The following is a 13,325-nucleotide window of genomic DNA, read 5'->3' as shown; positions in this document are numbered from 1 at the left end:
CATGTGGAAAACAATTCACTAATAACACGTTGAATTCGTGTGTAATATTATAGTTATATCCACATTTTGAGAGTGGTGAAAAAGTTGAATTAGCTCATGTTGCTCGAAGTTCTATTATAAGTTCTAAGTTTGTTGTTGAGGCATTTGAGAAAATTCTATATAATTTATTTATGTGCAATATAGAAGCATTTTATGATAAAAATTGTAACTCCCAAAGAAATAAATAATGTTACTGTAAAATAAGTTAAGACTGCTTAAATGCTGCAAAATGTCAAACCCCTTAAAAATTGCTCCAACAAGGAACCAAAGACAAGAAGCAAGACTTTATTGGATTAAGAGTTGATACTACCAAAGTCATGAGCAAAAAATATAGTGTTTTCATGCAGGAAATCTGGAATCAAGGTACCATCTAAACGAAAGTAAATATATATAGCGCAGCCTTAAATCCAACACAAAAGGCAGAAATGCATGAATACACATCAAATCTACTATATAATCAGTAATTCAGAATTCCAAATCCCAGAAAGTTGAAAAGAGAGAAAAAACACAAAAACAATCAGTTGTAGTCATATTAAACTTTCTCAAATTTTCTACCTGAAGATAAGTAATAAAGGCCTGATACATACATAAAGCAGACACGAAATCAATTCACCATCCTCCAACTTTTAATCCGTGGTCATTGGTTGGCTCATGCAGCACCGGAAACGAGCCTTTCTGACATTTGTCAAGATCTCAGTCTCTGCAACCTCGAGCATTCTGACTACTTGAGAGAAGGAGGGCCGAACATCGGGATTGGCATCCCAGCAAAGCGTCATGATCTGATTTAGAGCAGGAAGGCAATCATTTGGGATGGTGGGTCGAACACCTTTATTGACCACGGCAAATGCAGCCTGCACAGCAGTCATGTTCTGGAAAGGAAGCATTCCAGTGATTAGCTCCCACAGCACAATCCCGAAGCTATAGACGTCAACTTTCTGCGTGTAGGGGCGATGTTGGATCATCTCCCTGTAATTTAAGCATTGCATTCCATTAAAACACTCGCAAATGAAAAGAAATATAAAATCTAATCCCAAGGTATTAAATATCTCAGTCTCGTTCCAGGTATTCAAGAAATTGCAACCAAACAGCCAAAAAAATTTTTAAAAATGATTTTCATTTCCAAGTTGTCTTACTCACGAATTCCAACTACAGCGGCATTTAGGAAATAGCTATAATGAAATTTTTTGTAAACTTGAATCTGGTTAGGATTCAGAGAACCTTAACGACATTTTGTAGTTTTTAATTCTTCACGAAACCATTTCAGCATAAAGATAAATCAAAACAACAAACGTTGTCACCTTGTAAAACTAACTCAACAAGCTACAAAACTAATAACCAAAATAATATAATGTGACCAGGTTTCAAACTGCCGGCAATGCTTTTGTACTCTTTAGAAATATATCAATAATTAATTTTACAAGTTGGAAGCAAGGATAAGTTATGATGATTCTCCAAATGACACGTGTGTTGCGCTGCCTAGCATGCTCCAAAAAATTGCAGCGGCAACCGAAACTTTGGGGTTAAATGGTGCCATCTCACCAAAAGCCATTGACTTAAAATCCAGTAAGTCCCTCGACTCTAAAAGAAAATATTCTTACCAAGTCCTGTTCAAACAGGCAGCAATATACCCAGATATTTCAAAATGGTCTTAATCTAACAGTTACCCACCGCCCATGTTAAATACTAATTTCAAGAATCAAGAGTATTCATTTTTCACCAATTCCATTATTGTGGAATCCGAATGTACACAAGTCCATAAGAAAATAATTGTGCCAAAACCAGAAATATATTTCTGGAAGTTTATTTCCTTATTCTTCATATATAATGGTGTTCACGTCACTTAATTTATTCGAAAAATAAATACATTGGCTTCAGAGAACATGTATATTCGTTGGATACATAACTTGCACTAGAAACCAACAATTAATATCATTCTACCACAGACAAAATTTAATGAAAATCAACAATAAAGGGTAAGTCAATGTTATGGGCCTGGGTTTGAGGGAAATAGTGGGCTGGATTAGGGAGGTATTTGGACTGGTTCAAAATAGGACGTATCTAGAATAAGCAAGTGGGAAAATAAAAAGGAGGGGAGTGAGTTATTTAGAGTGGAAATAATTTGTCAAAAATGAGTTTTACCTTGAGAGAGGGGGGGTAGGATAAAGGAAATTTTCTTCTTCCCTGATTTACTGGCATTGTAATCGAGACTAACATCTGGTTTTCAGAATTTAATATCAATATATTTTGTATACTTCTCTACTGCCTATTTTGTGGTCTTATCAGTCAATCTTTAAGCACGAGTACAAACACGAGTATTCATTATGAGGCTTAAAAAAGACTACCACATGATATTTAATTAATTAATATTATTACAAAAGAAAAAAGATGCAGAAAAGTGATAAAATTTAAGAAAAAGAAAAAAGATGCAGAAAAGTGATAAAATTTAAGAAGTCCTGGTGGTTGATTTGAAAATGCATGAAAACTTGAATTTAGCATCCCTTGACAGTGCCACATAATTAGGGTGCTATAGTTCACAAAATTTCAGCTGGATAAATAAGCTATTTCAACGTGGCACTGACATAACTTGAGCTCTAGAGATAACAGCGGATGATTGTGCCATGATTTGGCAAAAATTTAGAACAGGAGTAAATTTCTACATCTTGCAAATTATACTAAAAATATTAGGGTAAAACAAAAAAATTCTATAACATCTAACAAATTTTACTAAAAATATTTGGGTAAAACAAAATATTAAGTCTATACAATTTGACAAAACTATAAACGGCAAGGTTTGGATGCAGTTAAACAGAAGGAAACTCTTGCGTGAATAATCTAAATGCACTCATTGTACCAAATATTTTCGAAAGAAAATAATATGAGTTTTTATAAATAGAAGGTATTCTTTTAATAAGTGCCTGAGTAATGTGCAATAAATCAACAAAAGAAATTAGAATTCTCCCAATATTTTGGAAGCCTGCAGTATATATTTGTCAATTCATTAAACCTTCTTACTACTTCAAGTCCCGGCAAGAGAATCCTTCACTTATCACAAAATCTTCAAACTTCTACACGGTTCTAATTAATGTACCATAATGAATGTGAAGAAATATATCATAGAAACATTGTGATTTGGTTCTTCATTGCGTATCATTTGTAGAGCCGCCAAGGTTTCTTCAACATATGTGTTTGTTGAAATACCAAATTTAAGATGAAATGAGAAACACAATTTTTATCATGAAACACAAAGGCCAATTTAACAATTCATAGACGCAGCAACTGCTTTAGTGGTAACAATACATTATAAACTGATCCCTGGACAAATTGACTGATAGCAAATCTTTAAATTAAATAAGCTTTTTTCTATAGTACCAAAATGTCAAACAAAACAGAACCGACCATTTTGTATATCAGAATTGTCAGTATAGTACTTTACTCAAACTGCTCAAGACCTCTAAATCCATCCAAGTAAACCAATAACTTTCCCTTCATTCTTAGGATATTAACTGTTTGATGGACCAGAAACTTTTACAAACTAACTGCGTACTAGAGCTGTTGAACTAATAGAAAATTCATTGGATTGCTCTCAAAAACTGACAGTTCAACGGTAGAAAACTTGCAAAATGAGAACCGCAAGCATGTATAAACATGTATTAGAGATGAAAGTCCTTTCTATATATATTTTTTATTTGGGGGTTGGAAGTGTGGTTAGCAGGAAAATTATAAAGGCAATTGACTGTACCTGGGCATACAATAATGCAGCTTGCTAAATTCTAACAGATATGGTAAAACACGTTATCAAACAGAAAATGAATTTGCAAATAAGTATCATGATGCAATGGCTATGTCTTAACTTTCAATGTTTTTTGATAAATAAAATGTATTCATAAATATGCATGCATTGGATTAACCTCATTGAAGGTTGAGAAGAAAAACACTTCATGCTACAAAAATAGAAAGCATATTAAATAGACAGGAAGCCAGTAACCAAATTAAAAAAAAAAGAACCACTCAACGAACACACAAGTCCTAAGACCAAAATAGAATAATCAAACACAAGTAGAAAATCAGAGTAACAAAACTTACGGGGCCATCCATCGATATGTTCCTGTCTCTGGTGTCATTCCTTCAGTTTGAACCTCGATACGAGCTACACCAAAATCTGCAATCTTAATGGACTTGTCAGCAGATATTAGAAGATTGTCCGACTTCAAGTCTCGATGAATTAAATTCAAACCATGCACATATTCCATCCCTCTTGCCACATCCAAGGCCTGCTTTACAGCCAATTTCAGGGGTACAGCACGGTTCTGTCGCTTTGCCAAGAATTGACGCACTGAACCACCCTTGGCATACTCAGTCACTATACACCAGACCATGGGTTTGCGACATGCACCAATAAAGCGGACAATGTTCGGATGCCTCAACCTTGCCAACATCATCACCTCCTGTTGAAACTGTTGCTCCATAAACTGCGCCCTCTCAGCATCATTCTCTGGTTTCTCCAGAAGCTTTATAGCTACATCCTCATTGTTATACACGCCTCTGTAGAGCTTTCCAAAAGCCCCCTGAGCAAAAGCAGGCCCCATGTTGAGCTTCTTCAAGACAATTGTCCACTCGTCATAATTAACAAGTCCCTCTGTGGGATATCGAGGGTCCATCAATGCTTTAGCAAGGGCATCATTACTCAGCCCTTGAGAACCTTTGCCGTGATTGACACTAGCAGCGACAGAATAGTTTTTTACATGCTTGAGGCCCTGGTGACCCAAAATACGAGTGTGAGAATCATTTGATCCAACACTGCTATCCATGGACATGGCAACAGAGCCTCCACCATTGCTCATCTGCAGGCTACCATAACTATCAATGGACATATTTGACCCCTCATTCAGCTTGTGATAAAAATTTTGAGAGAGATCGTAATAGTCATGGCTATTGTTTAGGTCAATGATTCCACCAAATTTCGGACCCTCCAACATTTCTTACTTTTATCAACAGTTGACGCAGCACAGAATCTTGGAATATCTTTTCAAATTCACTACATCAGCATTTCCCAGCAAAAACCTCTCTCACTGAAAACCTACTAAAGAACACAAAAAAGTATACTCTGAAACTACGCAATAATTGTATGTGAAATAAGAAAGAGGAGGGGTAAAATCGAGATAAAAAAGATTGAGATCCGAAACTACATAATTTCAAACACCTTCAAAACCACCAAGAAAGCTTCCCGATGACAGTAAAGTATGCACCAATATAATATGATAAGTCCATCAAAATACGCATCAAATCCACACGCATCTAAAAGTAAACTTGATTTATCAAGCCTCAAATCAAACTCGCATAAACCCAGAGGAGGTCCATCAAAAAGTGACGCGCTCAGCGCCCAATTACTAATTTACAATTCATTACATACCCTTTTCTTGGCTTACCTCATTGCAGTAAACATAAGTTGTTGCATCGTCAAAATTTCACTTCCCAGAACATAATTCGATAAAGATTCAAACTTTAGCACAAAACCCACAAAGATAATAAGTTTCCCCGAACCCCATCCACGAACAATCAAGCCAGCTAAAAATCCTCCCGGGGTTAATCCAGAAAAACACTTAATAGGAAACAATAAGCTCACAAACCCTGAGTGATCCGATGGAAAAAAAAGAGGATCAGGCATCAAAACGCACCTCGATCGGGAGTGCTTGACTTTACTCTCCCCCTTCGGCTTGACCAAAACAGAACATAACACAAACCTCCGGAATCCACCACTGAATTCACGAATCCTCCCCTCTTCCTCCACCTGCAAGCTACACAGATCAACGGCGGGAGCCCAGAAACACGACGTCCCGTCGCGAGGGCCAGTCCTAGATAGAGAAAACGGAAGGAGAGAGAGAGAACCCAATGGACCCAAAAATCACAGCAATGGGATATTGGAAATGTATGCAAGCATGTTATTACTTCCTTCCGTGTGAAACGCTAGAAGCCTAGAAGCCGCATCCGAACCGTTACTTTTCGTGACCGCGAATGATTCGACGGCGGAGATGGAATGTAAGGCACGTAGCTGGTCAATGGTACCACACTCGTGGGGCCCAGTAAAAATGGACTGCATAAAAGGTACAATTAATACAGCATAAGTACACCGTCAAGAAGGATTACCTTACCTTTTTTCCCCGAAGGATGAAATAAATTAATTTCAACTCATTTTAAATTTATTTTCTCAAACTCTATGTCTTTCGTATTTTATATTTAAATATTTTTATTTAAATTTTTTTATCATTTCCAATTTATTATATTATATTTCATCTGTAATATTATATTTTGTGTAAAATATACACAAACTATTTGTTTGAAATCGATAGTTGTATTGCTCAAAAATCAATCAGATTTTAAAATATTTAGATAGTTGTATGATTTAAAATATTTATAGTTATATCATTATTATCAATTATAAATTGTGATAACAGACAAACATTCAATTATATAATCATCAAATTAAAGATCACAATTTTTTGTTGAATAAACACATATTTTCATGAGTTAAAGTTGGTGAGGATGGATATTTGAGAAGTAATAACCATCAAATCTCAATTAATGAGTAGAATTGTCAAAATGGGTAAATGAGACGAGACGGTCCGCAACTGCCAAATTTTAGTTACATTCGATGGGTAAGCCCGCAACCCGTCACAACCAACCAATTGATAGTATTGCTGGACAATTAATTAACACGAATAAATATGTGATTAATNTTATATATTTGAGAATTTTGTTGGACATATTAAATTCAAATAATATTAAGTTAATAGTAACTATAGACATGTGATTTGTAGTTAGTTTTTCGCCTTGCATGTGTGAGCTTGTTAGGAAAGTTGATTTATTAGATAGAATCCAACTCATTGAGTTTCGGTTTAATTTGAGTAAGAAAATGGATATTAGCTCGAGTTATGACTCGATTAGTGATACTAATTTTAAAATAATTTGATCAAAGAAAAAATTGATAAAATATACATACACTCATATGTAAACGTGGGAGGACAGTGATAATTTGCCCGCAACTATTTGGGGGCAAAACCAATTTATTCCTCTTGCTCACATGAGCTAAAAAAAGTGTCTCACTTATGCTTTTAAGTTATATTTTATTCTTTAAAGTGTCAATTATAAATATTCACTATTGAATAATGGAAAAATGACGCATGAAAATATAAGAGATACCACGAAGACTTTAGTCTCCTAAATTTGAGTCGACGAAAAAAATGTGTATGCATATATTTTTTTCTATTGATATTCAACAATAATTTAGAGCCGTCGTTTAAAAAATGTCTGAATTGTATTAGCTAGGGGAATATCACTTAACATATGGGAGATGTGAAAAAAAATACAATTTTAGGTTCGTAGGTTGATATTTTCAATTTCTGTCGTGTAATTTTTAAAAGTTTGACTTTTCATCTGATAACTTATTATTATTTTTTTGATCCGATTTTAGTTCATTTCGTTTGATTTTAATTAGTTCAAATAATCACAATTATCATCTTTTTGAATTTACCCTCACACACAGAAGCTTCTCGTCTTGTCAACCGTTGCTCATTGGTCAAAATTTGTGAATTTTTTTATTTGGGCCTACATTTTATGGGCCGAAAACAGACCCCATTCGAAACTTCCATCACGATTTTTTGGTCAGGACAATTCGCGGCGAGTCAAAATTGCACCACAAATCTTGGAATTAGCAGCATGCATTGTTGTTTCCTGCTTCCCTATCCTCAGATCATCCCATTTCAAGCTAATATTTTATCAAAATTTCGAATTATTGCCTTGTAATCACCACCAACTGCCTGATCTACCATCCATTTCTGTTACCATTTGATCCATATTTAGTCGGTGAGGATGGAGGCAGGCGCGGCGGCGGTTTCTGCTGAGAAGGCGGCGGAATCGGCTTCGTACACGTATTGGGTGCGGGAGGCGGGCCGCGATGCTGCTCCTTTGCCCACGCCCAAGAAGATTGACCAGGCGGATTTGTGCACGCAAACCAGCCAAACCCATCTTGGCTCTGCTTGGAATAGGGTATGCTTTCGCTAATTGAACGCGAGCTCTTGTTTTTCATGTTTTTCTGTCTGATGCCTTGTATTTGAGAATTTCAATTGGCGTAAATCTTTGTGACATGAAACAAAGCCTTTGCTGATTTGAATTTACACTTTACTCTATCCGTAAATGTTTGTGACATGAAACAAAGCCTTTGCTGATTTGAATTTACACTTTACTCTATCCCCCCAAGCAGTGCCAACAAGAAATTTTTTCACTTTAAATGTTTGTGAGGATATATGTTTTTATTCAGAAATTTTCCAAGCACAAAGATACTTGATAGTTTACAACGAGAACATTCAAATTAGAAAGATGATCTTTGATACTTTTCGGATCTGAACTGGCATAAGTACATGGAAATGTCCCTTGATAGCTGTTTTTTGCCCATAAAGAACTTGAATTACCTCGGGGAAGCTTTTTTGAGTTTTGTCAGTGAATTTGAGTTTTTGCATTTATTTATTTTTCAATCTGCATAGAGAGATTTGGAATCATTTTTGGTCCCGTGACCATTTTTTCCGCTTAGACTTTTCTAGTTTCCGTTTTCTTGTTTTGAATGGTCAGTGGTGTTGGTTATTTCTGGGCCATATGTTTTCTGAATCGTTCACGGCATAAACAAAGATATTCGATTAATATCTGTTTGTCTTTCTGTTTTGTGTTTCATATACAAAATATGCAATGGCCCATATAACTGCCTCTCCAACATCAATTTTTGCAACCTTGGGTGCAGTTTTAAGTTGTAGTTGCTATTGTGTGATGCCTTAGGTCTAGATTCTCTGTTGTTAATCAGAGGAATATTCAGGTTTTTGGTCTCCTGCTTTCTGTTAAATTCATAAGCATCACCTTGCTGTTTGTTTATGTTTTTTAAAAGAGAATGTTTGTTTGTTTCATACTTCTAAATTTTAATTTCTGTTTTTTTAGGCTGGAACATGGGAGGAGAAAAATCTAAATGCATGGGCAAGTGATAGGATTAAGGTTTGGATACGTTTATATTTATAAACCTTTTCTAAAATATCTATTGATTTTGTCATAAACAAGTAAATTTTCTTATATCCATCAATTGTTAAAAAAAATTCTGTGTGAACTTGCTACCAATTGTAATTGACATTGGGGGATGGACCAGTCTGTTACTCTGTTTATCAAAGATTTAAGATGATAGATTGAACTGAAAATGTGATATCCCTCGATTATGAGATCAGATACTGTGATGCATATCAAAGCTCAGTTTGTATAATCTTGGAAAAACAATATTTTTTAAAAACAAATATGCTAGACAGATTGATTTTTAAGATCTTATAATTATAATTGTTATTTGAAATACAGTGCAAGTTCTTGAAGCCACTACCACATGACCATTTTGGCTTATCCTCAATACTCATTTTCATTCTAATTTGAAAACTACATAGGTTTTGCTAACATTTCCATACCCGATCTGTTGCATTTTAATATTTTTAATTTCTTTTTGGATTGTAGGAGTTGCTCGTATCTATGGGGTCCTTGGAGTTCTCTAGTGGCAGGGCAGAAATTACAGAAGTTACAAAATGTGTTGGTGATGTTAGTTCTTGCAAAATTATTAGATGTCTGAGATGATATTTGTTTAAAGCGATTTATTTGATTCCTCAATTCTTTTGACATGGCCATCATAATTATTTATCATGTCTAAATGTGTGACGCAGGCCTTCTTGGTTACTGTTCGAAATAAAAAACGCGTTGGCTACACCTATGAGTTGACACTAAAAGTGAAAGGTAACTCTTTTAAAATTTCATTCATTTTGGAGTTGATCTGAAATTCTGAAGTCTTATTTCTTCGGTTTTCCTTTTCCCACTTACTTTCTGCTCTCACATCTACATTTATGAAAAAAATTGAAATTAGGGGAATGGCATATCGGAGGTGAGAATAAGAAGGTCAAAGGGCACCTAGACGTTCCTGAGTTCACTTTTGGTGAATTAGACGACCTGCAGGTAATCAAACATAAAATTTGCTTAAGCCCTTGTTAGAAGGAACTCAGAACAATATAGAACTACATGGCATGTTCAGGATTTACTCGAGCTAGAATCTACGTGATAAGATCAGTTAGCAACAATTTTGTTAAATTGTTGATCCATGTTGGGGGAATCTTATTTATAGTCTTTTAAATTACTGGGAACTTATCCCACAACCACGCGGAACAGTAATCGTACTATAAAAGTTTCTCATCTTCTTTTCTCTCAAGCCAATTGAAACAAGTTCCCAATTTGGTGCAATCCGTGTCTTATTTTACAGGTTGAAGTACATCTTATTAGCAAAGACAAGGATTTTAAGCCCCAAGAGAAGCAGCAGATCAACCAGGATTTGAAATCATTTTTGAAGCCTCTCCGGGAGAGACTGCTTAAATTTGAGGAGGAACTCAAAGGCCGATAGAGCCGTATGTTCCATTTTATTTATAAGGTTTTGGCTTTAGTTATCAACCAAGTCATGTACGTTGTGTTATTCCAGCACCTGAAAATCCGAGTCTTTTGTAGTCAAACATGAAACTAGACTTTAAGATATTTCAGATTCTTGTGACGGGATACTGAAGATTGCGTATTAAGTAGGTATGTAGTAAAGGACCTTTTGCTAGACTTATATTTCTATGAGAAGTAACTTATGATTCGCTATCCACGCTCACAATACCTGCATTCTTTTCGAAAACATACTTGTTTACGAAATTGGCGACCCAAGTTATCTATCCATCCGAAGGTGTATTCGGCGGTATTGTATCTTTCTTCATGTTCTCAATCTATAGTTTGTGAATAAATCTATTAGTTTAGAATTGTAAATTTACAAGATTGTCTTTTTATTCGACATTGCTGTAATTTAATCATGACATAAATGTTAGTTATACTTATCATTATTCATCATTAATTACACAATAAATAATATATTTATCATCAAAACAAGAACTTAATATATTTCCTATCTAAAATGTGTGAATAAATTTATTAATTTAGAATTATGAATTTGCAAGTTTACTTTTTATTTTTCAACATTATTGTTTTTAGTTATGAAATAAATGTAGGTTACATTTATCATCACGTCTTACTAATTGTACGGTAAATAATATAATTATCATAAAAAAATGAGCTTAATCTATCTATTTTCTATTTAAATCTATTTCCTATCTAAAAATGTGAATAAATCTGTTAGTTTAAAATTGTGAATTTACAAGTATGTTTTTTTTTATTCAACATTATTATATTTTAGTTAGAATATAAATATTAATTACATTTATCATCATGCCTCACTAATTACATAGTAAATAATATGTCTAGTCTATTTCTATTTCCTATCTAAATGTGAATAAATCTATTAGTTTAGAATAATTAATTTACAAGTTTATCTTTTTACTATTCAACATTATTGTATTTTAGTTAGGCTTATCGTTATGCCTAACTAATTACGTTCCCTTCTCATTTCAATTTTGAAACGTATATCTTGACATGTTTATTTATTTCCATCATCAAGTAGCAATCACGATACTTTCACACTTTATTTATTGATTAATACTAATATTAAGTACAATTATTTTTTTATTAGATCTTCTAAGTTTCTTCGGTTATTTAAAATATAAAATTGCAAATTACAAATTTGAAAACCGAAGACAGGGAATTCAAAATATTAATTCTTCATGTTTATTAGTAAATTTTTTTAAGAAAAATATGTAGTTTATATATTGTGTTTTATATATAGTTCAAAGAGTAATTTTTTCTTTATATTATCCTTATTATCATTTATTAAATAACATAAAATCTAAATTTTGATTTGGGAAATAACTTTGATATTAATTTATATAGGTTGTTAATTATTTTATTCGTCTAATATTACAATATATTAGACCAAAATAAAAAACAAAATGATTCAAATTGTTTTTTTATAAAAACAAAATTTTACTTTTTTTTATTATTTGATTGATATTTGCATGCATAGTACATATTAAAGATATGTATAATTTGTTTTATGGGACAAGGATATATAGCATGATCATATATATACATGCGCGCAAGCAACGTCGAAGGCGATCTTATTACGCGTCAACACGAGATGCTAGCAAGAGCTACGTCGCAGCAACTTCACTCGCATGCACAACGTGTGTCTTGTCATAAACCACCTAAGTCATGTGTGTTTGCCGTAGTCCATGCCTTCTCCGGGCCTATTTAAACCAGTTCCCTTATTCACTATAAGGTATCAGCCAAATTCCAAGAAAGAAGACGAAGCATCCTATGGCACACTTCCATTATGGAAAATGGACCGTATTATTCTCTTCACGCAATGTGCCTTGAAAGGTAATGTTATGTTGTGGTGTCTCATTTGCAAGCTTAATTTTTGAACCATTTACGCTCAAATTAAGATATTGGAATAATCCAGCTCTATCTAATCCAGTTACTCAATTTGTTATTGCAGTCTAATCCTTACAACAATCTACACAATTCCATGAGGTCCAATCCATCCAGTGCAAGAGGAGCAGCGGGGGTGATGTTACTTCAAACTTAATCTACATGAGTAATAAAATTTCAGGTTTAACTGTCTCGTTCAAAATCCTGGGTCCGACTCGAAGGTGGTGGTGTGTATATCGATCGATATGTATGTATCTCTTAAAAGCTGTATGGATTAATGTTAATGTTGTATACCAACTTAAATAATTCTGTCCTAGTAGACATGAATCACATTTCATTTGTTGTGTTTAACACCAACTTTTGTTAATTCCAAACATTGCAGCAAGTACAGTATTTACTGAACAATAATGAACCCGATCATCATTTGTCCATTATCCAAGGTTTCCAAGGATTTTGCAAGACAAGGGAAAAGAATATTATAACTTAAAAACTCTCCTATAAACTTTTACAACTTAAAGAATTTTTTATTTCTCACTAAGGTATAATATTATATATATATAGTATATGTCTTCTAGATGTATATTTTGTGTTAAAATATATCATATCGGTTGGACAGAGTTCCTGGAGTTGTATACATGTATTTTGTGTTAAAATATATCATATCGGTTGGACAGAGTTCCTGGAGTTGCATACATGAATTTGAACAATATTTTCTTTTTGAGGTTGAGTTAGGTCAAAATCCTAATTTTAACATGGTATCAAAGTTCAGATTCACCGTTATGTGTTAGACCACCCACTTGTTAATACCTCAACACGTGTATTAAAGTGTCCCACATCGGTTGGACATGGTTTTTAAGAGTTGTATATCTGTACTT

The 13,325-nt window shown here is 33.9% G+C and overlaps 2 protein-coding genes and 1 long non-coding RNA gene across 4 annotated transcripts; 2 read left to right on the top strand and 1 right to left on the bottom strand.

Moving 5' to 3' along the window:
* Positions 1–465: 465 nt before the first annotated feature.
* LOC140971493 (serine/threonine-protein kinase STY13-like) lies at positions 466–5,960 on the bottom strand. Of its 2 annotated transcripts, none has more exons than XM_073433778.1 (3): positions 5,715–5,960; positions 4,123–5,119; positions 466–1,005 (listed from the first exon to the last, which is right to left on the bottom strand). In XM_073433778.1, the coding sequence occupies exons 2-3, from the start codon at positions 5,013–5,015 to the stop codon at positions 666–668; spliced, it is 1,233 nt and encodes a 410-aa protein (XP_073289879.1). In that variant the 5' UTR covers positions 5,016–5,119; positions 5,715–5,960; the 3' UTR covers positions 466–665. The 2 variants fall into 2 exon arrangements, with proteins under 2 accessions (XP_073289879.1, XP_073289880.1); XM_073433779.1 differs by having other exon boundaries at positions 4,123–5,116.
* Positions 5,961–7,660: 1,700 nt separating this feature from the next.
* Positions 7,661–10,734, top strand: LOC140971490 (uncharacterized). The gene is made up of 6 exons (XM_073433777.1): positions 7,661–8,082; positions 9,019–9,072; positions 9,571–9,651; positions 9,774–9,843; positions 9,971–10,059; positions 10,361–10,734. Exons 1-6 carry the CDS (start codon positions 7,906–7,908, stop codon positions 10,496–10,498), a joined length of 609 nt encoding a protein of 202 aa, XP_073289878.1. The 5' UTR covers positions 7,661–7,905; the 3' UTR covers positions 10,499–10,734.
* Positions 8,090–8,758, top strand: LOC140971492 (uncharacterized). The gene is made up of 2 exons (XR_012174317.1): positions 8,090–8,235; positions 8,297–8,758. It is a non-coding gene; the product is annotated as an uncharacterized lncRNA (long non-coding RNA).
* Positions 10,735–13,325: the final 2,591 nt, after the last annotated feature.

The sequence above is a fragment of the Primulina huaijiensis genome, chromosome 2 (assembly GCF_012295235.1).
Source record: "Primulina huaijiensis isolate GDHJ02 chromosome 2, ASM1229523v2, whole genome shotgun sequence".
Classification (NCBI taxonomy): Eukaryota; Viridiplantae; Streptophyta; class Magnoliopsida; order Lamiales; family Gesneriaceae; genus Primulina; species Primulina huaijiensis.
The sequence above is the reverse complement of the archived record's forward strand: the minus strand, read 5'-3'. Positions and strand labels throughout refer to the sequence as shown.